Below are 24,008 nucleotides of genomic sequence, written 5' to 3' on the forward strand. Positions count from 1 at the left end.
GCCTCCTAAAAAGCCTGAAGTCCCACCAGCCAAAGGTAGTCACCCCCATGCCACTGTGTTTGATACTGTCCATTTGTCTCTACTCTGTCTAATCATGAAAATATGAATGTCTTTAAAGTACCCGAGGTGCCGAAGCCAGCTGTTCCGGAAAAGAAGGTGCCTGAAGTTATTCCTCCCAAACCGGAAAGTCCGCCCCCTGCAGGTAATAATGAAACTATCAAAACCAATATATACTGTATTGGTATGTATATAATATACATATATACCTGTATTTTTAAGAACACTCTTAGTGTTGTAAAAATCTTTTCATAAAACATTTCATATGCTTTAGTCAGTTCGAGTATTAAAATGAGCTTGTGTCTTTCAAGTGTACGAGGAGCCTGAGGAAATTGCCCCAGAAGAGCCTCCAGCTGAAGTTGTGGAAGAGCCAGAGCCTGCTGCTCCTCCAAAAGGTACTTGGTCAGCTGCTAGGTTGCCTTGGTCAATTTTCTACCCCTCTCGCCCTGAAGATGCTGGACATTTTGAGCTTTTGTCTCATTTCTTACTTATCTTCACTGATACTAAAAAAATAAACTCTTAATATCTTTAGTGACCATGCCACCCAAGAAACCTGTCCCGGAAAAGAAACCACCTGCTGTTGTTGCCAAAAAACCCGAACCAGCACCAGTGAAAGGTATTTCTCATGGCCATCGACCTCCTACAGAAAAATGTCTGTCTTTCAAGTGTTGGGTTCCACTGCTGTATTTAATGGTTTTCATATATCATTGAAACTATGAGCTAAAAATGACTAATATCTTTTAAAGTGCCCGAGGTACCCAAGGAAGTTGTTCCTGAAAAGAAGGTGCCTCCAGTGGTTCCCAAAAAACCAGAAGTCCCACCTGCCAAAGGTATATGTCTACCATTTAATGGAGGATAAAAACCTCAAACTCTTAAAAAGTATTTTGTTCTCTGTAAATGTGATGAATGTTTACTAGCCACTCTTCATAATGTTAAAATACTAATATCTTTAAAGTGCCTGAAGTTCCAAAAGAAGTAGTTCCAGAAAAGAAAGTTGCTGTTCCCAAGAAGCCAGAAGTCCCACCACCCAAAGGTACCTGTCACTAATGAGACTCTGCAGAAAACCAGTCCCTCTTTGTCTCAAAAGTCCACTTGTTATAGTAAACCCTGTTGTTTGTCAAACCTCATATTCATAATTACAAACCTGCCCTTATGGATTTTTAGGGTTTAAATGTTCTCAAATAACATCAGTATTTAAAAAAACAACTTGATGCATCTATCATGAGCATTAGAAGAGTTTTTGTTAATATTAATAGGCCACTCTTTTCCTCCCTGCTATGTGGACCTCAGAACAGATCATTGGCCTTGTGAATTTTGTTCTTGGATTTGTCTCTGGGTTATTTGACTTAGATATGAACTAGAGGTGGTATAAATTCCGTGAACTGTATACTTTTCAACTACCTAAAAGTAAAACTAACTAATATCTCTAAAGTGCCAGAGGTGCCCAAGAAGCCTGTCTTAGAAGAGGAACCAGCCATTCCTGTTCCCGAGAAAGTAGAGTCTCCTCCTCCAGAAGGTACACGTAAGACCATGAATGAGCTTGCCACTCATGACAGTTGCTAATTTAAGCCTTTTTTTGTTCCTTTTCTAATTCAGTTCCTTTTTTTCTAATTCAGTATCTCTTGGTCATTTTCTATCCTTCAGTTATTTGTCTTAATTATTCTTATTAGCTCTGATTTGGGTTATCAATCAGCAACATCTACATAGGACATCATAAGCTATATTAAAGTCTCTCTCATACACACAGAAAGGAAGACAGAACCGATGGCTAGAAATGACGTTCAATGCCTAAAGGGCTTTTCCGAACATTCAAATAATAGAAACCAAAGTCAGTGCAAATGAGACGAATTTCATCTTCACAAACATAAGAGAAGATATTAATTCAAACAAGGGAAGAAATTAAGATGACTAGTTCTTATGTTCAGTGTTTTGTGCATTTAAGATTATTGTTCCACACATGGAATTAAAATTTACTGTATCTTTAAAGTCTATGAAGAACCTGAGGAAGTTGCTCCTGAAGAGGAAGAGCCAGTTCCTGTTGTAGAAGAGGAGGAACCAGAAGCGCCACCACCACCAGGTACAAGGCAGGATCCTGTGCTGTCGAAGAAAATACATCCTTTGGTTTTTATATTGATCATATGTCTTCTTTAAGGTAAAATTTCAGTAGTCTTCTCTCTCCTAATTTGAAATCTGACTTCATTGGCAAAACCGGAAGTCGTTTGCACACACAAAGCTATAGAATTTTACAGTGTGCCTACCAAAGGAATAGGTGTGATCTTATTCATTCATTAATGTTAAACTTTTCATTGTAATCACTTGACTCTAAAAGAAATTATCATCTTTCAAGTGCCTGAAGAACCAAAGAAGATTGTTCCAGAGAAGAAAGTTCCTGTTATTAAAAAACCAGAAGCTCCACCTCCTAAAGGTACTTCTAGTAAAGTAAATCAGTATTTGCTTCTTTTCTGTGTGCTGTCTAAAATTGGACACTTTTTATTATGTATTGTGTTGTATTCTGTGTGTAACTGTTACCTAAATGTTGGTGTGTTGGACAGACTTGTCAAATTAATGTGTACATGTTGCATCTTGCAATTTTATATTATTAAATGCTACTAATATCTTTAAAGTACCTGAGATGGCAAAGAAAGTTGTCCCAGTGAAGAAAGTTCCAACTGTTAAGAAGCCAGAAATACCAGCAGCTAAAGGTATTCATGTCATCATTGATAATATTTATATAAAGTAATTTGATATCTGTCCTTATTGCATAACTAAGGACAAAAATTTCTTGATTTTGTTCCCAGTCATTTTAACACCATTCCATTAATTATAGATTTTTTATTCTTAACATGTCAAATGTTTTTAAATACTCTTTTTACAAATAAAACTAATATCTTCAAAGTGCCTGAGGTGCCCAAGAAACTTGTTCCGGTAAAGAAGGAACCTGTACCTGCTCCCAAAAAACCAGAAGCCCTGCCAGAAAAAGGTACCCACTATGAAGAAATGATACCTGTTTCTCTGAATGCTATGTGAGCATTTTAGTAATAGTTCCCAGAGCAAAAAATAATGACATTTATGCAAAACCACTTTTCCCAGATAAAAAGGGGAAAATAATGAGGGCAAAGAGAAAACAATGAGACAGATAAGCAGGAAAACAAAAATAAGGAGATTCAGTGGGGCGATGACATGGTTCCTTGTGGTAGAAAAGGACCTCCTCCGATTGAAGGTGCAGAACAGCTCAATTGTGCATATTGTGTTGAATGTCTTACCGCTAACAAAATGGCATACTAGAAAAAAAATAAGATCTGGTTCCCTCTTCAAGCACCTTAAATGCAGTGAGAAGAATGCATAGCAGTAACTCCTATAGAGACAGGAAGTGACCATAACTACAGAGTAGAAGGGGTTACAGAAGCAGAGTAAGGGAAGATAAACTTCAGGCAGAGAAGCATCAGGGAAAGTGTATGAAGAAGTAACATTTTATGTTTTGACAGATTTTTACATTGTAGCAACCAAGAAAATGGTTTTATAGGCAAACGGAAGATTAAAAAAATTTTTTTTAATGTTTATTTATTTTCGAGGGGGAGGAGGGGCAGAGAGAGAGGAAAACACAGAATCCGAAGCAGGCTTCAGGCTCTGAGCTGTCAGCACAGAGCCCGATGCAGGGCTCAAACTCATGAACCGTGAGATCATGACCTTAGCCAAAGTCAGGCACTTAAATGACTAAGCCACCCAGGTGCCCCTAGGCAAAGGGAAGATTCTATCAAAAGACACAGAGGTAGAAGAATCTAGGAAGTTTAAGGGCTGTCAAATAAACTTGTGCAATTTGAGGATGGATTGGTTATGATGTATCTTGAAAAACAGGATAGATATACAGCTCACGGTCATATTTAGTAGTTCTTTGAATGGCCATATGATGTGTGTCCTTTATTCTGTAGGCAACAGGGAGCTTCAAAGCCTCTGAAGCAGGTGAACAAATTAGTAAGAGCAGGGCTTCAGAAAAATAACTGGCAGTAGCTCCAGCTACTAGAAAATGGTGAGAATACTAAAGAGCCAATGCAATTAGTTAAGGTCATTAAGAGTTGGACAAGATCAGTGGTGCTAGAAATGGAACAAGAGTGAGAGAGATGGGAGATCGAATTGGTGTCTATTATCAAAATAATTAGGGAAATAGAGGAGCCCAAGATGATTGTAAAGATTGTAGCCAGATATCCATGAGAATGGTTCATTGGGTCCCTAACTAATGTTAAAAGATAATGAATATATTTTTCACTTTTCAAATACTGAAGTTGGGAATATGCATTTGGAACTTGGGAAAGAGATCAGAGATGGAGACGTAGATCTAGAAATAAGAGAAATAAGAGTTGCGGGTACAGAAGTGATTGCTTAAAGATGGTAAAGCTGATTTTTAGAAGCTTCAGAGTTAGACCAGTGGAGAACACTGACACTTTAAGGGTACACAGAGGAAAAGAAGCAAATGAAGAAGGCTGAGAAGACTCATTTATAAAATTGGAATGTCCAAAAAAGCCATATTCCCCACGAAGTCTTGTAAGATAAAGTTCTTTCCCCTGTATTCTTTGCCTGCTGTTTGCAGAATCTTGTGCATCTTCTAAATTCTTAACAGTAAAAAAAAAAAAAAAAAAAAAAAAAAAAAATCCATGTCTTTAAAGTGCCTCAAGTGCCCAAGGAAATCATCCCAGAAAAGAAAGCATCTATTCCTGTCCCTGAAGAGCCAGAAGCTCCACCTGTCCAAGGTACACGGCTGCTTACAAAATCTTAGAAAGATGACAGTTGTCTCCATCATCTTGCTTTGGTTGTAGATGGGTCTTATGTATTGATCTGTGTCTGTCTTATGTCCTGAAGTTGATATTTTGGGGTCATCTGAAGAATATGTTAGCATAACCAAGTTGATATCTTGTAGTTTAGCAGTTACAGGATTCTCTTGTGAATAGAGTCTAAAATATAACATTGTGTTTTTTAAGTTGAAGAGTCTCCTGAGGAAATAATATATGAAGAAAAAGCATCCATAACCATTGATAGAAAAGTGACTCCCCCTGTTGAAGGTATATATATGTGTGTGTGTATATATATATATGTGTGTGTGTGTATATACATACACATAATTTTTCAATCTCTTGAAGTCTCCTACTAGAAATATGGAAGTATTCATAGGGTGACAGTCTTTCTTGAAATTATATACAGAAGCATCCCAGCATATGCTTGCTTCATTTTTCAAGTAGTTCTTTTGAAGTACCATCTTGAATTTCATTATTCTTGATAGTAATTGTAAATTCCCAAAGGTAGTTTCCAAAGCAAAACTGGAATAATGGCATTGGATGCTCAAACAATAACCCCATATCAAATTTTAAGTCATCTCACTTGCCATCAGCATACATCAAATAAAGTAGTTAATAGAATGTTTTAGTGTAATAGAAACCTTACCTCTTTTTTTATATAAGTGAATCTGTATGAATTGTGTATTTTTGTTTTTGTGACTAAAATCTTTGCAACTGTATGAAATTTGTATGAGTCTCTGTGAAGAATTTTACAATCTTATATCCTCTGTCAACATTCTTTAAAGAACGTGAAATTCAAAAGTATATTGAACCTGAAGAACCTGAACCTGAACCTGAAGTACAGCCAGAAGAAATACCAATACAAGGTATTCAGTAACTTGGACTTAAATCTTCATATCATAGACTTCATCTTCATATACATCTATATGTTTTATGTTACTCTACGAATCTCTTTGCATTTGTATGTAAGATATTCTGTTTTAAATGTGCATTTCATTCATATGTATCCTGTCTTTTGTATTGTTGATCTCATGTCAGTGTGGCATATATGGATACTTCCTTTGTTTTTATTGGTGCCTTTGCTATATTTCTCATTATCTGTGTACAATGTTGATTTTTTGTGTTTTATGTGGGATACTGTTTTATGTTGGACACCAATAAGAACTTAAAAAGAAAACCTTTTACTTCAAATATGTTTAAATTTCTACTGAATATACTATCTACGCAAATCCTCATTAACATATACATGTACTAACACTCCTGAAATGCTCTTTCAAGAACCTGAACCAGAAAAGAAGGTTGTTGAGAAACCAAAACTCAAACCAAAGCCTGCAGTACCTCCTCCTGCTCCACCTAAGGAAGATGTGAAGGAGAAAATGTTCCAACTTAAAGGTATAAAATGCCACGCCAAAATTTTGTTAACCTGCTTCAAACTTCTTTTCAGTCTTCTGAAATGGTGCTTGCAAGAAGTGTATTACTTTTAAGAGTGTGTGCTTGCAAAGATGGTCAGGCTGTGGGAATTGCATAGAGACTGTGTTTTCCGCTGCCTTAGGATGCTTTATCGGGTCATACCTGACAGAAAATGCATCATGGTTGCTTCATCCAGGACATCTGGATGCAGGGGCTGTCCAACTAACTTTCTTATGGAGAAAGGGTTTCGGGATTCCAAAGTGTGATCGCCATGCATATATTTGGGATCTTGCGCATTTGGAATGTATAAGAAAACTTTGCATGAAAATTTTAACATTGAGTAACAAATTTAAACCTATTTCTTAAAGAATTTCATGTATTTTAAAATATATTCTAAGTCATATATTTATGGCATTGACAGCCGATATGTGCTCATGTACCATCTGAAGAAAGCATATGAACGACCAGTCACTTTTTTTCCTTTTGCAGCTTAATAAAAGCCAAATTGTGTTCTGTAGTCGTCCTCAGCATAGCCAGAAAGAGTGCCTATGAATATATTTGATACCCAACATCTCTTCTCATTGTTAAATTTCCCTTCTTTTTGCATTTAGATATTTCTTTGAATGGATGCAGTATTACTTAATTTTTAAAATAACATCTTGAAAAGCTGAAATAAACTGGCAGAAGCATATTATTCTTTTAATTGTAATACAGAGTTGTCTTATTTGTAGTGTCATGAGATTTCTCAATCTAAAATAATCTAGATATAATCTTAGATGAGCACTTTGCCCATACTCACCTACACATGCGCAAAGCTAGAATCTTCCAGAGTAATACTGCTTGTAATGATTCTTCCCCGTCTTCACTCCTCCTGACCAGTAAGGGTAACTTCTGGTATTCTAAGTCAGACATAGAAAATGGGCACCTCTTAAAAGGCTACTCATCTGTTGATTCTTAGTCCATGAAGACACACACTTAATACACTTCCCTTAATATAAATTTATACTCAAAGGAATATTTCTTCTTCCTGCAAAGAACAAAAGTTATCTTCTTTCTCCACCAGACTTAATACTTACAACTCAAAGTCAGAGTAAAAGGGCAATGTTTTCGTGGTTTGAGTGCTTCCTGTGTGTTCTTTGGTGGCTGCCGTTGGCTGTTATTAATGCTATTTGGTTGTAAGCAAAGCTTGGTTTTGACTCTTGGAGCACATATTTAATAATTTGCTTCAGATTAGTCTAAACATACAAATAATACAACTAAGATTATATTCTTTAAAGCTGTTCCGAAGAAGAAAGTTCCTGAAAAACCTGAAGTTCCAGAAAAAGTGGAGCTTAAACCTCTGAAAGGTATTTCACAGTCTGAGAAATGCATTTATATGCAATATTCTTCATCTGACTTCTGGCTCTTCCTGTCTTCTAGAATGTTCTTTCTTCTTTCTTTTCTTTCTATTTATAATCAGAGTAATCTCATCTGTTTCTTGCATTTTTGTAGCTTTTATGGTCCTGGCTCATGAGTGTTGCTTCCTCTGTCTCCCATCAAATTCATACATTTGTGGATAGATATTGTTTATATTTGTCTCATCTACATATGTCTTCTTGCATTTTCCTAAACTTAAAAATATCTAATTTTCCCGACTAGCCAAAATTAGTATCAGGACACATAATAGATTAAAATGCAGGGAGCTAATAATATTAGAACACTTTGGAATTTCACCTAAACAACAGTATTTTGGCCAGGGTTATAAGCATTAAAAGTAAGTCATGCTTTCCTTCTGAATTACCGAGATGATTCGTAGGGATTTCCTGAGGTCTTTCCTGTCACTCTCTTGTCACTGACTCCAAGACGTTCTTTCAGGTGTCCAGGTCTCACATTTTAGGGAACATTCTTAATCGCTGCAGGTCATTTTTCAAAATTTATTTCTCTTGACACAGCATTTTCCCTAACTACACTTAGGCCTGAAGAAAAATAAATGGAGCATAAATTTTAGAAAATCTTCTGTTAAAAATAAAATCATTCATTTTTTCTAGTAAGGATATTGGGTAGCAGTGTTCTGTTTAAGTAATCTTCATATCCAGACCCAGAAACTGAATCTGTTGCTGATTCACTCTGGAATTTTAGAAAAATCACCCACCTAAATATGTATTTCCTGATTTATAAAATAGGGGTTACAAAATGATGTTATAACGGCTGTTAACTAGTAATGATGAAAAGCCACTCAAACGTTCAAATGACATGTAATTACATATAATAACTTTAAAAATAATGGCTGCAATGGTGTGTTCTGTACCTGAGTCTCAAATGTCAGTGAGACCTTAAAAATAAAATAATATGGAAAAACAAATGCAAAGATGTATTTCCACTCTGTCCATCACATAAGTAAAGGGTATATGCCATCCTTACATTAATTAGATGTGTGGTTGTCTCTCCAGGTTTGATCAATGAAAATGGTTACACATTGAGAATATTGGTAACAATAAAATAGTATTGAAAGTCAGGACAATTTATCATGAATAAAAAAGTTTGATGTTTAAGTGTGAACTTTTACTTAAAATACTTGACAGAAAAAAATCATTTAAAATGAAATGCTTACATATTGACCTCTTGTATATTTAGGTTTTGCAGTTACGCAAAGTTATCATCATCACTTAAAAAAAAAAACCTATTTAGTGGATTGCGAATATCTTGTTTAATGCACCAAATGGGAAATTTTATAGAAATATCTAAAATTCAGATTTCACATGAATAAACAAATATGGTGTTAAGTGATACAAAATAATGTTTTAAATTGGTTTTAATTGACATTAGTAGAGAGGTAAAGTGGTTTAATAAGCACCTAGTGTTTCTCTTTTTTCCATTCAAATCTATGAGGGGGCTATAGGAGGAAGAGGAAGAGAAACATCATATATGCTCTATATAATATCTTCCACCATCTCTGATAATCACTGAAGATGCAAAAGAGAATGAACTTAGACTTGGGTCCCTTTTAGTCTCAATTCAAGACCATTTTTTTATTCGTTAAAAATACCTCCAACACCAGCACTCAAAGTCTGTAGTTTTATAATTTAGGCATTATTTCAAAAAGGAGATCTTAAGAAACAATATTTCTCTTCTGTTAAGAAAATGAGAATGGCCCTTTCCCAACATCAAGGTCATCAGCCAGATCCCTTGGCTTTCTTCTCTTACCAGCGGAGAAGATTGAATAATGACACTAACACTTACCAGTGTCATTTTAATGTAATTAACTGTTTGGGAGATACCAATATAGATTTGAACAATCTATAATTGCAGATTGGGGCAAAGATGGTGTCAAGAACTCTGGATGTGATCAAAGATTCATAAAGTCAATATACAATAATTTTCTACCCTCATTTAAGATGAATATATTTGCCTGTAATAAATGCAGTGGAATATGTCACAAGGCTATGTAGATGTTTGCAGAGGAAATAACCTGATGTATATTGTTTGCTTTTAAATTCTGTGATATTTATATGCAACAAACATTATTACTTATGCACTGCAGTTAACTAGTTTTGAAAGAGACCTTTTTTGTTGAAATTTACTTTTTATATGAATTCACTTCAAAATTTGAAATCATATTCTTTTAAGTGCCTGGAGTTGAAAAGAAAGTTCGCAAATTACTTCCTGAACCTAAGCCTCAACCAAAGGAAGAAGTTGTTCTCAAAAGCGGTATAGTATTTTTCAACTGTTTTATTAGCTTTATATTGACCAGAAATAGACTTGAAAGCTTACAAAATGTTTCTGTCTCTTGGTCTTCAAGAGATTACTTGATTTATCACAATTCATTTAGAGTTGCATTGAAAATTGGGAAGGTTATCATTTCCATGTCTTTTTTAAAAGAAGACAGAAATTTTGTGAGCATTCACAGTGTTTTGAAATTTACATAAATAGACATAACCAAATTGATAATGCTCTAAGCTAATAATGACCCCAGCTATCATGTCTGTAATCAAATTATGTAGTAAAATACACTAAACCTATTAAGTACCCAAAATTACAGGGGAACTATGTAAGCCTAAATTCAGTATTCAGATTTAAAGTGTGACACAGGACCATCACAATTAATAAATTTTTTTAAAAAACTGAACATTTCTTTCTACTAATAAAATATTCAAGAATTGAAAGCAGGATTTTCAGATGAAGAATCGAGTTGTAACATTTTCTTCATGCAGAATTATGGATATCTAGGCCACAGTTCTTTGGCTATCTCCACTTAAGTAAACTTTATACTTATTTAAAAACTCCTCATTATATTAGAACATTGACTTATTCAAATTTGTTGCTAGTTAAAATTATTCATTTTGTGATTTGGTCATTTTTGCAATGGAGTTGTCTCTGAACAACAGATTGCCTATGTACGTGGATATAAAGTGACTCTGAGTGTTATTCTAATTAATATAACAACCTTTGTTTTTTTTCTTAAAAACAAGCACTTCTAGTGTAAATGCTAATTTCCCAGTGTACCAGGTGGCATGCTTTTCATTTTCTTTGCTTTGTGCATTATTTGCATTTGTCTAGCTCAACATCTTCATTAGTTTGTTTGTCTTCGTTTACATATAAACCTTTTTGTCTTTTAAGTTCTAAGAAAGAGGCCCGAAGAAGAAGAACCTAAAGTAGAACCTAAAAAACTAGAAAAAATTAAAAAACCAGGTAGGAATCTCAGTAACAATTCTCTTTTAACCAAATGGACATTTAACAAAAGGTTTATCTTGTAAACACTATTGGAGTTAAATATAAACATAGCTTCATATTTCGTCTGTGAAATAGTCTGTGCTTTCCATTGTCTGCTTTCTGTTTAAATATCTTTATAGTAATTTCATATCCATTCATGTATGTCCCTGTACTTCATTATTGTTATTACTTTGCCACTGGTCCTTCTGGTAGAAATGATTGTGAAATAATCAAAATGGCTGCAAAATAACTTCATGGGAGGGTGTCAACAAATGTGGCACAGAATTGGGGGGCTTTTAAGTGGACTGATTTTTATCATTAGCCTATTTTCAAAGGATGTATTTATTGGGAACTGTTATGGAAGTGATTTAGACAGCAAGAGCTGATGGAATTGGAACACATGTGGATGGAATAAGAGAAAGTCAAATAAACTGAGGCAGAGTCAAGAAGAGAAAATAGAAATTAATTGATACAATATAAGGTTTTGTTAAAAGCCATTAATGGAGCTTTTGAAAAATAGTTTGATCTGATTATTTCAGGTCAATTGATTTCTAACTATTCAAATAACACTAGAAAATAATCTTATCTTAAAGTACCAGAGCCACCACCTCCAAAAGCGGTTGAAGAGGCTGAAGTACCTCCAGCTGTCACAAAAAGAGAAAGGAAAGTTCCTGAACCAGTAAAAGGTACAAACTTACTGGCACTTTCTTAGTCTCTAAAACTGCAAATATGCATCATTTTAAATACCATTACACTGGCATTAAGATTTGAACACATGACCTTAATCTGCTCATCACAAACAGCTTTAATTTTCTGTACCATTTCACTCTTATGTGAACTTGGCTAATGACCACCCATTTGTTAAATAAATATGTTTTAAGCACTAGGAAAGAAATGGGTAATTTGATGAATAACAATATTAGAACCAATAAAATGCTTTACTATTATTTTCCAAATCTTTTGTTTCAAATGCAAAACAAACTTAGATCAAATACTTGATTTGGTGACTGTATGTGTATAAATTCTAGTATCTCCCAAGATCTATTAATTAAGTCTGTCCAGTTTTGGTTCGAGTTTGTGAAAAACTTCCAAACTACTGCGATCACTTGCTTACTATTGTGAATTATTTTAGTGCCTGAAATTAAGCCAGCAATACCTCTCCCTGGACCTGAACCCAAACCAAAGCCTGAACCAGGTAAGCAAACTTATCTTCGATATCAACAGCATATTCCTTTCATGCTTCATTACAAATAACGTTGCTAGTGGAAAAGGCAGGGGGGTTTATCATTGCAGATTATCTTTCTTTCTTAGGGGTTAGAAAAGACCCAGGTGACCCACTCTTTGGTGCTGATGGGAAGAAAAACTTCGTGACTTAGCCCCCATTTCTGGAGGGAGGTTGAAACAGCAATTAGACTGAGTATTAAGTCCCATTTTGGGAACTTGGTCAAAGTGACACCATTTTGGAGCTGCAATTTTCTTTTTCTTTCTTTCTTTTCTTTTCCTTTTCTTTCTTTCTTTTTTTTTTTTTTTTTTTAGCAAATACGTAGCTTAAAAAAGGGAGTAAAAGTTAGCATGCATCAAATGATTTCCAATGCCCCAATATATCTTTAGTTTTTATTTATTTTATTCAATATAATTAAGTAGTTTTCTAATGTTTTTTAATTTTTTTTTTTTTTTTTTTTTGAGAGACAGAGAGAGAGACAGCCTGAGCAGGGGAAGGTCAGAGTGAGAGGGAGACACAGAATCTGAAACAGGCTCCAAGCTCTGAGCTGGCTGTCAGCACAGAGCCCAATGCAGGGCTCGAACCCACAAACCATGAGATCATGACCTGAGCCAAAGTCGGACGATTAACCGACTGAGCCTCCCAGGCGCCCCTTAAGTATTTTGGAATATATTGAATATATTATACTATATAAAGATTAAATTATAATTAGAACATATTATTCTCTGAAAAACTAGTGATTTGAAAATTCTAAAATTACATCAAAAGGCAAATATGCAACTAAATGAGATTTTAGTAAGAGACAAATGGATACATTAATGCAATGGACATCTCTCTACAGAAGTGAAAATAATCAAACCACCTCCTGTGGAGCCCGCACCCACTCCCATCGCTGCCCCGGTGACCGTGCCAGTAGTTGGAAAGAAAGCAGGTATTTGTTCTATAGTTTTCTGTTTGCTTGTTTGTTTTGTTAGCTTAAAGTATTCATACTTCATTAAAATTCAAGCCCTCTTGTTGAAATGTAGGCATCATCAAGGTGGGAGTGGGGAGGGTGCATATAAATCCTTGATTAGACTTTCATCATCTGATATACCCATGGCTGATATCTGTCAGCCATGGGTACATACCATGTTTTGATTGGATCATTTGATTTGATCATTGATTTGATTGATCATTGCTTTATATACTTTTGAAATTAAGAAATGAATGTGTTCAAGGCTGATGAAAACTAAGGAGACAGACAGACACTCTAAGGACATAAATCTAGGCAGTCTGTGGATATCCAAATTCCCCCACGTGCCCTGTAGGAAACATTTCTCCTTCTTTAAAAAAGACTGCATATTAGATAATGAGAAAGTTCAGGAAATGGGTGGTGTTGATGATTGCATAACATTGTAAATATACTTAATGCAACTGAATTGTATTCCTGTTACAGTGGTTAAAACGGTAAATTTTATGCTAGGCATATTTTACCACAATAAAAAAAGGAGAGACCAAAAAAAAAAAAAAAAAAGACTGTGTAGTTCAGCCTTTAAGTCTGTATAAGAATTTAGGTCAATAGCAGTTTTCTTAGATGTACTAACTCGGTGGCGTTAACGATCTCAAGTACAAACATAAGATACTTATTAGTTATACATAAGCCATTAGTAGTTTGTCACTTAGATAGTGATCTCAAAACCAAAAATGATTTGATATGTTTTGATCATTGATAAATATGTGTCCTAACTATTTGATCCTTGGCTAGTTATTTAATCTGTTTAAATTTTACTTCCCTAGTCTGCAAAATCAGATAAACAATTATATCTGCCTCATAGGATTATTATAAAGATTAAAATATGTAAAATAGCACAGTGCCTGCCTGGCACATAGTAGGCACGATAAATTTTTTACTACGTTTAATGATGTAAGACAATATACTGTATTCTTTGGGCTGTAGCTTATGTTTAATATTTATTTATGTTACTATATTTTGTCACTGATATTTATGATTTAGGCATTACTCTGTTAAACTTTTATCATTGCAATGTGATACCTTTTATTAGTTCAGGAAAGGATAATAACTGCCAGTGAGCTGATTAAGTAAAAATGAAGCTTTTCTCCCACTCCCGGGGGCTGAAACTAGAGAGTTGGTTCTACCGTTTATATTTTGCCACATTAATCATTTCATTAAACTCTAAACAGAGGAAATGTCTTGCTTCTGCCTCAGTTCATTGTCTAATTAAGGGAACTCTTCAAAGGAATCCATATGTGTGTAGGACCACTTAATCTTTACTGGATTTGTCCACCCAATTAAAAGAAATTAGGCTTTTGGTAATTTCTGGGCCATTTCCCTTTTGCCTACATTGATTCCTTGTTCACAAAAACTTCTTTCCTCTGTTCACTTACCCAACACATACATAATGATATCAAATACTTTGCGTAGCTATGCAAGACTAGAACTTTCTCATAAGGCAAGAGGAAGCCTTTTCCCAGAAATGGGAGAATAAAGGCACTTGCTGAAAGTAATTTTTTAATCCTTAAATACGTTGGTAATTTATCTTGGTCACATCACTGACCAGATGATACTGATCAGAGTATGCCTTCTTGGAAGTAGCAAAGTATTCTCCATCTAAGTCATATAAATAAAGCCAATTTCTCTTCATGAATTAACATTTATAATAAAGAATATGGCTCACCCTGCATGGTTTACTACTACACATAAAATAGATCTGAAAATTGTTTAAATGCTGACTTTTCTTTGTATCTCAGAAGCCAAAGCACCTAAAGAGGAGGCTGCCAAGCCGAAAGGTCCCATCAAAGGTAAGACTCATTTCCCTGCACCTAAATTGTAACCTTTCACTCTGGAAAAAGTTACCTTCAAAAAGAAAAACAATTTTAAAGTTTCTAACAATCTTCATTATTCCCAATTGATTCTGCTAAAACTAATATGCCTTCTGATAATTCAAGTAATATACTTCTAATGTTATTCAAGTGGGTATTATATATAACCAATTAATTTTTAGCATAACGAACCCCATAAGTTCTCAGGTTCATTCTTCATATGCATGATATTTATACATGACCGATAAAATAATTAGGCATTAATCAGGACATTTTATATTTGGTTTAAAATGAGAAGATGAAGAGCATTTATTATTCACGGCTTCCTTATGCCATCTCATTTTCCTATCTGAAAGAAGGCAGTATAAATTCAATTGACCTTTCAATTGCCTACTCTTTAATGTTCTCCTCTTCAAGTTGCTCTATCAATGGTTTTATCCATCAGGCAGCTATGTATGCACTTCTGACCCTAATGAAAAAGCCAAATCAACTTTTGTTTTGAATCAGGTGTAGCCAAAAAGACTCCATCACCAATAGAAGCTGAAAGGAAAAAGTTAAGACCAGGAAGTGGTGGGGAGAAACCTCCTGATGAAGCCCCATTCACATACCAGCTAAAGGCTGTGCCATTGAAGTTTGTGAAAGAAATCAAAGACATCGTCTTGACTGAAGCAGAGTCCGTCGGGTCTTCTGCAATCTTTGAATGTTTAGTCTCCCCCTCCACTGCAATTACAAGCTGGATGAAAGATGGTAGCAATATCCGTGAGAGCCCAAAGCACAGATTCATCGCAGATGGTAAAGACAGAAAGCTGCATATAATGGATGTCCAGCTTTCCGATGCCGGCGAATACACCTGTGTGTTACGTTTGGGAAATAAGGAGAAGACCTCCACAGCTAAGCTTGTTGTAGAAGGTAATTTCCAATCTTCTGTATATGGTCCCTATTAATTTTAATAAAACAAACCTCAGTAGCTATTTTTACTGTAACTTTATAGACAAAAGCAATAGGAGTTTTATATCACTGAAAATATTGTATGTATATTGAAAAGTCTTTGTAGATTTTTAATATTGAAATTCTCCACAGAACTTCCTGTGCGTTTTGTAAAAACACTTGAAGAGGAAGTCACGGTGGTCAAAGGACAGCCATTGTACCTGAGCTGTGAGTTAAACAAAGAGCGTGACGTGGTCTGGAGGAAGGATGGGAAGATTGTGGTAGAAAAACCTGGCAAAATTGTGCCTGGCATCATTGGCTTGATGCGAGCCCTGACCATCAATGATGCAGATGACAATGATGCCGGAACATACACAGTTACTGTGGAAAATGCCAACAACCTGGAATGTTCATCCTGTGTCAAAGTAGTAGGTCAGTACTTTGTTAGGAAATTTTGTTCTGCTTATTATACCTATTAGTACTGCTCATTATATTAACAAAATGGAAGAGAGAACTTTATTTCCAAGCCTTATACCTTATCTAAGGGGGGGAGTATCAACATATCATAACAGATTAACTATATCCAGTTTTGAGAGAATTTTTTCCTACTTCTGAAATTTACTAAGCAAGTTATTTATATTATATGAGTGTTTTTCTGATCTCATTTTCATGCAGAAGTCATTAGAGACTGGCTGGTGAAACCGATACGAGATCAGCATGTGAAACCCAAGGGGACGGCTATTTTCTCCTGTATAATAGCAAAGGATACTCCAAACATTAAGTGGTTCAAGGGATATGATGAACTCCCCTTGGAACCAAATGATAAGACTGAGATAGTAAAAGAAGGAAATCAGCTATTCCTCAAAGTCAAGAATGCTACACCAGAAGATATTGATGAATATGCAGTGGAAATTGAAGGGAAGAGATATCCCGCAAAGCTGACCCTTGGAGGTATAACACCCTTTCCTTTTATTCTGAAAGATAAGTTTTGTGTATGAATAAGGCAAAATAGCACACCAAAAAAAAAATAAATAAATAATAAAAAGGGAAGGGAAGAAAGAAACCAAAGTGTTGTCAGATTGTTGAAAGCATTATGATTTTTCATCCCTGATCAATACAGAACGTGAAGTTGAATTGCTTAAACCAATAGAGGATGTTACCATTTACGAGAAAGAAAGTGCAAGCTTTGATGCTGAAATCTCAGAGGCAGACATTCCTGGACAATGGAAACTGAAGGGTGAACTTCTGCGGCCCTCACCTGTGAGTCATTTCTGATTTTGAGTTGTCAGTCACATAAAATGTACACATTGTATATTCAGATTTAACATTCAGATTTGGTTCAATAATGATGCAGTTATTTCAGGGTTCTAAAGTCTCAAAAAGAAGGGGAAACTTTGATCCACTGTTTGTGGACAGCTCGGGCAATTTTTTAATATTTTATGTCAAGATTTTTTACTTATTTTTTAAAGTTTATTTATTTATTTTGAAAGAGCATGAGTGGGGGAAGGGCAGAGGGAGTGGGAAAGAGAGAATCACATGCAGGCTCCACACTTATCAGTGCAGAGGCTGATGTGTGGCTCAAACTCACAGTCCGTGAAATCTTGACCTGAGCTGAAATCAAGAGGTGGCTGCTTAACTGACTGAACTGCCCAGGAACCCCTTACTTAATTTTATTAGTAGTAATTTTTATGACATCTGTAGACATCTGTATCTGAAACATTTCTCCTCGAGGGAATTTATCTCTTCCAAATGTTAACTAAGACCATTGTTTTTCAGACCTGTGAAATCAGAGCAGAAGGTGGAAAACGGTTCTTAACTTTGCACAAAGTCAAACTGGACCAGGCTGGGGAAGTCCTTTACCAGGCACTTAATGCGTTTACAACTGCCATTCTGACAGTAAAAGGTATGGGTTTTTAGAACGCATGAGTTGGGCTCAACCTCATTACATGGCCCTGGGCATTCTGAAAAACCTCATTCTTAATGTTTGATTTTCAGAAATCGAACTTGACTTTGCTGTACCCCTGAAGGATGTCACTGTTCCAGAAAGGCGACAGGCTCGATTTGAATGTGTCCTCACTCGAGAGGCGAATGTTATATGGTCTAAAGGACCTGATATAATCAAGGCATCTGACAAGTTTGATATCATTGTTGATGGAAAGAAACACATTCTTGTTATCAATGATTCTCAATTCAGTGATGAAGGAGTCTATACTGCTGAGGTGGAGGGCAAGAAGAGCTCAGCACGATTATTTGTTACAGGTAGGCGCTGATGAGATCTGGCTATAATATCCCACATTTAAACATACAGACCTATGACTTTAGAGGTAGAATGCTATGTGTACCAGTCTCATCCTGTCAACAACCAGTGTTGTGGCTGGACTAGCCCTTATGGTTCTTATTATGATTGCACAATGCGCTCAGCAGTACCCATCAGGAAGCATTAAATGAGACAAGGTTTATAACTTACAGGACCTGGAGATTACTCAGCACAGCAGGCCACAGTACCAGGATTGTGTGTGTGTGTGTGTGTGTGTGTGTGTGTGTGTGTGTTTGGAGTGAGGGGTAGAGAATGGGCCTGGGCATTCCACTTTTATTGAGGTTGACGGTCTGTGGTTTTATGGGCTCACTCTCTATCAGTAAATTTAAAACATAAGAGCAGGATTTTAAATGAAGGGAAGAGAGGAGCACCTGGGTGGCTCAGTTGGTTAAGCATCTGACTTTGGCTCAGGTCATGATCTCAAAGCTGGTGAGTGCAACCCCGCATTGGGCTATGTGCTGACAGCTCAGAGCCTGGAGCCTGCTTCAGATTCTGTCTCCCTTTTTTTCTCTGTGACTCCTCAACTTATGCTCTCTCTCTCTGTCTTTCTCAAAAAAACGAATAAACATTTTAAAAAAATCTTTAAGTGAGTGAAGAGAAGAAACATATGGCCCAAATGGTCAGTTATCAAAATCAACCAAAGTCCTCAAAACAGAGGCAGCTGTGGGGTGTGCTGGGGAGGGACCCAGCCTGGCTTCTTATCTAACCCTGTGGCCGGCAAGGTGTTTATTCGGGATAGCCATCTCTGAGGTGGATGCTTGGCAATCGAGGCTTAAGTCAGGTACTTGTATCACAAAAAGAAAAGCTAACTCTCAAGGCTTATGCTGTGAATGCCAAGTTCTAATACCAATAAGTGCCAACTGGCACCAGGACTTTACTGTTACATTGCTGCCAAAAGAAGCCCCTTAATTATTTTTAAATGGAGAATGACCCCATTTGAAAGGATGAATAAATAAATGCTACATGAAATGGCTCCTTTTGCCCTTGGCGGATTAAAGTGGAATATTTCTGAAGGTAAATTGTGTGTCTCAGCACATTCTCCGTGCTTATACTGCAGGTATAAGGTTGAAATTCATATCGCCTCTTGAAGACCAAACGGTGAAAGAAGGTGAAACAGCAACTTTTGTTTGCGAGCTTTCTCATGAAAAGATGCATGTTGTCTGGTTCAAAAATGATGCCAAACTCCACACAAGCAGGACTGTACTCATCTCATCTGAGGGCAAGACCCACAAACTGGAAATGAGAGAGGTGACACTGGATGATATATCCCAGATAAAAGCTCAAGTGAAGGACCTGAGCTCCACTGCAAACCTCAAGGTCTTAGGTAAATCTGACCAGTGGTAACTAGATAGCTGCTTTGGGGACAGTGAGAGTGGGCGGTCCTTACATACTTTGTAACTTGTAATTCTCATCAACTTGAATTTTCACATGCTTCTGACGATCTGCTGAACCACTTTCACAGAGGCCGACCCCTACTTCACCGTGAAATTACACGACAAAACTGGAGTTGAGAAGGATGAGATTATTCTCAAGTGTGAGGTGAGCAAAGACGTGCCAGTGAAATGGTTCAAAGATGGTGAAGAGATTGTAGCTTCACCGAAATACTCTATCAAGACGGATGGCCTGCGCCACATCTTAAAAATCAAAAAGGCAGAACTCAAAGATAAAGGCGAATATATGTGTGACTGTGGCACCGACCAGACAAAAGCCAACGTTACTGTTGAGGGTGAGTCGCTCAACATTTTTAAATTCACCCTATTTGAACGTGCAGTTTATTTGTTCAGTCATCCTAACAAATTTTTGTGGAATTTCAGCTCGACTAATAAAAGTGGAAAAGCCTCTGTACGGAGTGGAATTGTTTGTTGGTGAAACGGCTCGCTTTGAAATTGAACTTTCTGAACCAGATGTTCATGGCCAGTGGAAATTAAAAGGAGAGCCTTTAACTGCTTCCCCTGTAAGTCAAGGTTATCCAATCACACAGTCAGGGCTTGCTTGGTGGTTCAGGGTGGGAAAAAAAAAAAAAAAAAAGATATACTTCTGGTTTACAATGTCTTGATGATCTGTAAGAATGACCAGTTATGAAAATGATGTTCTTCTTCCTCTTTCCTTTTACCCCTCACTCCGAACAGGACTGCGAAATCATTGAAGATGGGAAGAAGCATGTTCTGGTCCTTTATAACTGCCAGCTGGATATGACAGGGGAGGTCTCCTTCCAGGCTGCCAATGCTAAATCTGCAGCCAATCTGAAGGTGAAAGGTAGGCTCTGCCTGTCAGCCACCCTTTTGTTATTTTCTTTGCGAGACTTCAAGATCCCAATTTGATCTGGGGTTATGAGTGGAAGCCTAATCTGGCTTCATCCACACCACCCTCTTTTCGCAGAACTGCCACTCATCTTTATCACACCTCTCAGTGATGTGAAAGTCTTTGAGAAAGATGAGGCGAAGTTTGAGTGTGAAGTATCCAGGGAGCCCAAAACATTCCGTTGGCTGAAAGGAACCCAGGAAATCACCGGTGATGACAAATTTGAGCTTATAAAGGATGGCACCAGACATTCACTGGTGATCAAGTCAGCTGCCTTTGAAGATGAGGCAAAATACATGTTTGAAGCCGAAGATAAACACACAAGTGGCAAGCTGATCATTGAAGGTAAATATTCTTTTATTAAATAGACCACATTTAAATATACATATATATATATGTATATGTATATATATGTTTTTATAGTTCCTCCTTAAGGGCTGGAATTAATGAGGTTTTTTTTCTTGATAGGAATCCGACTCAAATTCCTCACCCCACTCAAGGATGTAACAGCCAAAGAAAGGGAAAGTGCTGTGTTCACTGTGGAGCTGTCCCACGATAACATCCGAGTTAAGTGGTTCAAAAATGACCAGCGCCTGCATACCAGCAGGTCGGTCTGGATGGACGATGAAGGGAAAACTCATTCCATCACATTCAGAGACCTCTCTATTGATGATACCTCGCAAATTAAAGTCGAAGCTATGGGGCTAAGTTCAGAAGCTAAACTCACTGTGCTTGGTAGGTTTTTTCTATTTAACTTTATTACAGTAAATTTAACAGAAATCTGTGAAGTATCTATCATATAAAATAGTCTTCTGAATGTTATATTGCATGAAACAGCCCCTGTCCTTAAGAAACTATCACATACGTTATCAAGCCTCTTTCTAAAATATTTTTACCTAAAAATATGAGGACGTTCAAGTAATGAAGACTCGGGATCATGAATAGCCAGTTGAAATCAGAAATAAAACTCCTAATTATTGAGCACTGTCGTGTTTAAAATAGGAATAGAAGTATTTCCCATCTCTTTACTTTACCAAAATTATTTCAGAAGAGTGTCTTCCAACTTCTAATAAGAGAGGAAGCACAGAACTTAAATTTTAAAAAATCATTGTTTTTCTTGGCCCCTTAATATGAAGCAGATTACATATGAATTCTAACATGTACAAACTAAATGCATACAAACTAATAAAGGCAAACTATTGACTGATATGAGAAAAACTAATAATGTGAATCTGAAAGTTTAAAGGTAAACTAGATGTAAACAGATTTGCTAAGGAATTTGAAATTTAGCTGAGCAACAAAGGAACACATAACTATATTTGAAGCTAAACTTCATAGTATCTTTCAAACCACTCTTAACAGCATACTTTAAAATATAGATAGATTAGATCTTGACAAATCACATGCCCTGATTCCCTTTCTAACATTTAGAGAACTTCTGAACATAAGCATGTCAAATAAGCAGAAGCTGGGTACAGTTTGAAAATATGCCCAGACCATGTGTAGCAACATGGTTGGACCTTGAGGGTGTTATGCTGAGCGAAATAAGTCAGGCAGAGAAGGACAAATATCATATGTTTGCACGTAAAGGAGGATTAGGAGGAACTTAACGGAGGAACAAGGGGGAGAAGAAGGGAGGAAATGGTGGGGGAAAGGGAGAGAGGCAAACCATGAGAGACTCTTGAATGCTGACAAAAACTGAGGACTGATGGATGGGGGGGGGAGGGGGGATGGGCATGGAGGAGGGCACTTTGGGGATGAGCACTGAGTGTTATGTAGAAACTAATTTGACAATAAACTATTTGTAAAAAAAAATTTAAAAAAAAATAAAAAATAAAAAAAAATTTAAAAAAAAGTATAAACAATTAAAATAATGCAAAAACATTTAAAAAAAAAAAAAAAGAAAATATGCCCAGAACTCGAGCAGCCTCTTAAACTTTCCAAGGGACTGCATTTCCTCAGTGGTTATGTTTTCACTTATACTTTACTTGCAGAGGGAGATCCATACTTTACTGGAAAGCTTCAAGACTACACTGCCGTTGAAAAAGATGAAGTGGTTCTACAGTGTGAAATTAGCAAAGCAGATGCACCAGTGAAATGGTTTAAGGATGGCCAGGAGATAAAGCCATCTAAAAATGCTATTATCAAGGCAGATGGCAAGAAGCGAATACTAATCCTAAAGAAAGCTTTGAAACCAGATATTGGACAGTATACCTGTGACTGTGGGACAGATAAGACCTCAGGAAAGCTCAACATCGAAGGTAAGGAAATTGCCATGAGTTTGACCCTTGAATCTGATTGGGGTTATTTCTGCCAGAGGCTAATGACACATGCCGACTCTTCACTTTTCTAGATCGGGAGATCAAAATAGTGAGACCCCTGCACAGTGTAGAGGTGATGGAGACTGAGACGGCCCGCTTTGAAACCGAAATCTCTGAAGAAGACATCCATGCCAACTGGAAACTCAAGGGAGAGCCACTACTCCAAACACCTGTAAGTCTATTTCTGAACTTGTCAATGCCTAGAGGAGCTGTGTGAAATAAAAAAAGGACAGGCAACAAGTCAGAATGCATGCAGGGCATTTAAAACACGCTATCAGGTTCTCTATCAGACCTGAAGTCGAAGAGAGAGACTAGGGTCTACAGATCCACACAAGCCTTGCATTCTTTTTGATCCACGTAGTGGTATAAGTTTGTAGATACTCTGTGATGCTGCTCACTGGTTCAGAATTCTACAGATAAAACAAAGCTCACTTTCTTGATATTTCCTGAAAGCTTTATTTCACAAAAAAGAGCTCAGAATTACATCAAGTCTCCTCACCAGTTATTTGTAACATTCCTTAAGCTCTGATAGCCTCAGAAAAAATACCAAAGCCTAATTCCTGTGAAACCTTTTTTTCTCTTTTGGCACAGGATTGTGAGATCAAGGAAGAAGGCAAAACGCACTTCCTTATTTTGCACAACTGCCGCCTGGACCAGACTGGCGGGGTGGATTTCCAAGCTGCCAGTGCTAAATCCAGTGCCCACCTCCGAGTGAAACGTAAGTAATAGGTGTTTCTGCTGTAAAGGAAGGCTGTACTTTTGCAGAAAATGAATGTGAATGAAGTTAATTGAAATTATTTAATTAATTAGAAAACATTATTAAGGTACAGAAACTGGCTTTCTTGACATTCAAGCATACAAATGGTTCAAATTCCAAAGTTTTGGAAATTTCACTGACCTTGCTGGCCATTGGAGCTTTTGTAAGCACATCAGATTCTCTTACTGTGTAATCCTTCCATTCAAAGTTGCAATGCATGTGATGAGACTCTAACTCAGAACTCTTGAAGACCACATCCCCCCGTGGCTGTTACAACTTCAGCACTATAGGAAAACTTGGCTGTGTGGGCATCTCAGACCCAAGAAGGGAGGCGTGGTGCTTGGGCTAACATTTTTTGGAAGGTGCAAAGTGTTTGATGGATATGAACAGGCTATGTGAT

At 36.7% G+C, this 24,008-nt stretch overlaps 1 protein-coding gene across 1 annotated transcript in view; it reads left to right on the forward strand.

The window, feature by feature from the left end:
- The window catches only part of TTN (titin), a 274,001-nt gene that overhangs the window by 146,343 nt on the left and 103,650 nt on the right, over positions 1-24,008 (forward strand). The window contains 31 exon segments of the mRNA XM_039222380.1: positions 119-202; positions 369-452; positions 590-673; positions 804-887; positions 1,013-1,090; positions 1,490-1,573; positions 2,045-2,134; positions 2,405-2,482; positions 6,123-6,236; positions 7,532-7,600; positions 9,861-9,941; positions 10,851-10,922; positions 11,537-11,629; positions 12,076-12,138; positions 13,007-13,096; positions 14,914-14,964; positions 15,493-15,894; positions 16,066-16,344; positions 16,588-16,863; positions 17,033-17,172; positions 17,689-17,815; positions 17,908-18,171; positions 19,287-19,553; positions 19,692-19,955; positions 20,044-20,183; positions 20,359-20,485; positions 20,609-20,875; positions 20,999-21,265; positions 22,525-22,791; positions 22,884-23,023; positions 23,443-23,569. Of these exon segments, the coding sequence (XP_039078311.1) occupies positions 119-202; positions 369-452; positions 590-673; positions 804-887; positions 1,013-1,090; positions 1,490-1,573; positions 2,045-2,134; positions 2,405-2,482; positions 6,123-6,236; positions 7,532-7,600; positions 9,861-9,941; positions 10,851-10,922; positions 11,537-11,629; positions 12,076-12,138; positions 13,007-13,096; positions 14,914-14,964; positions 15,493-15,894; positions 16,066-16,344; positions 16,588-16,863; positions 17,033-17,172; positions 17,689-17,815; positions 17,908-18,171; positions 19,287-19,553; positions 19,692-19,955; positions 20,044-20,183; positions 20,359-20,485; positions 20,609-20,875; positions 20,999-21,265; positions 22,525-22,791; positions 22,884-23,023; positions 23,443-23,569 (4,653 nt within the window).

Source organism: Hyaena hyaena, unplaced genomic scaffold (assembly GCF_003009895.1).
Source record: "Hyaena hyaena isolate Hyena2069 unplaced genomic scaffold, ASM300989v1 scaffold_1123, whole genome shotgun sequence".
Classification (NCBI taxonomy): Eukaryota; Metazoa; Chordata; class Mammalia; order Carnivora; family Hyaenidae; genus Hyaena; species Hyaena hyaena.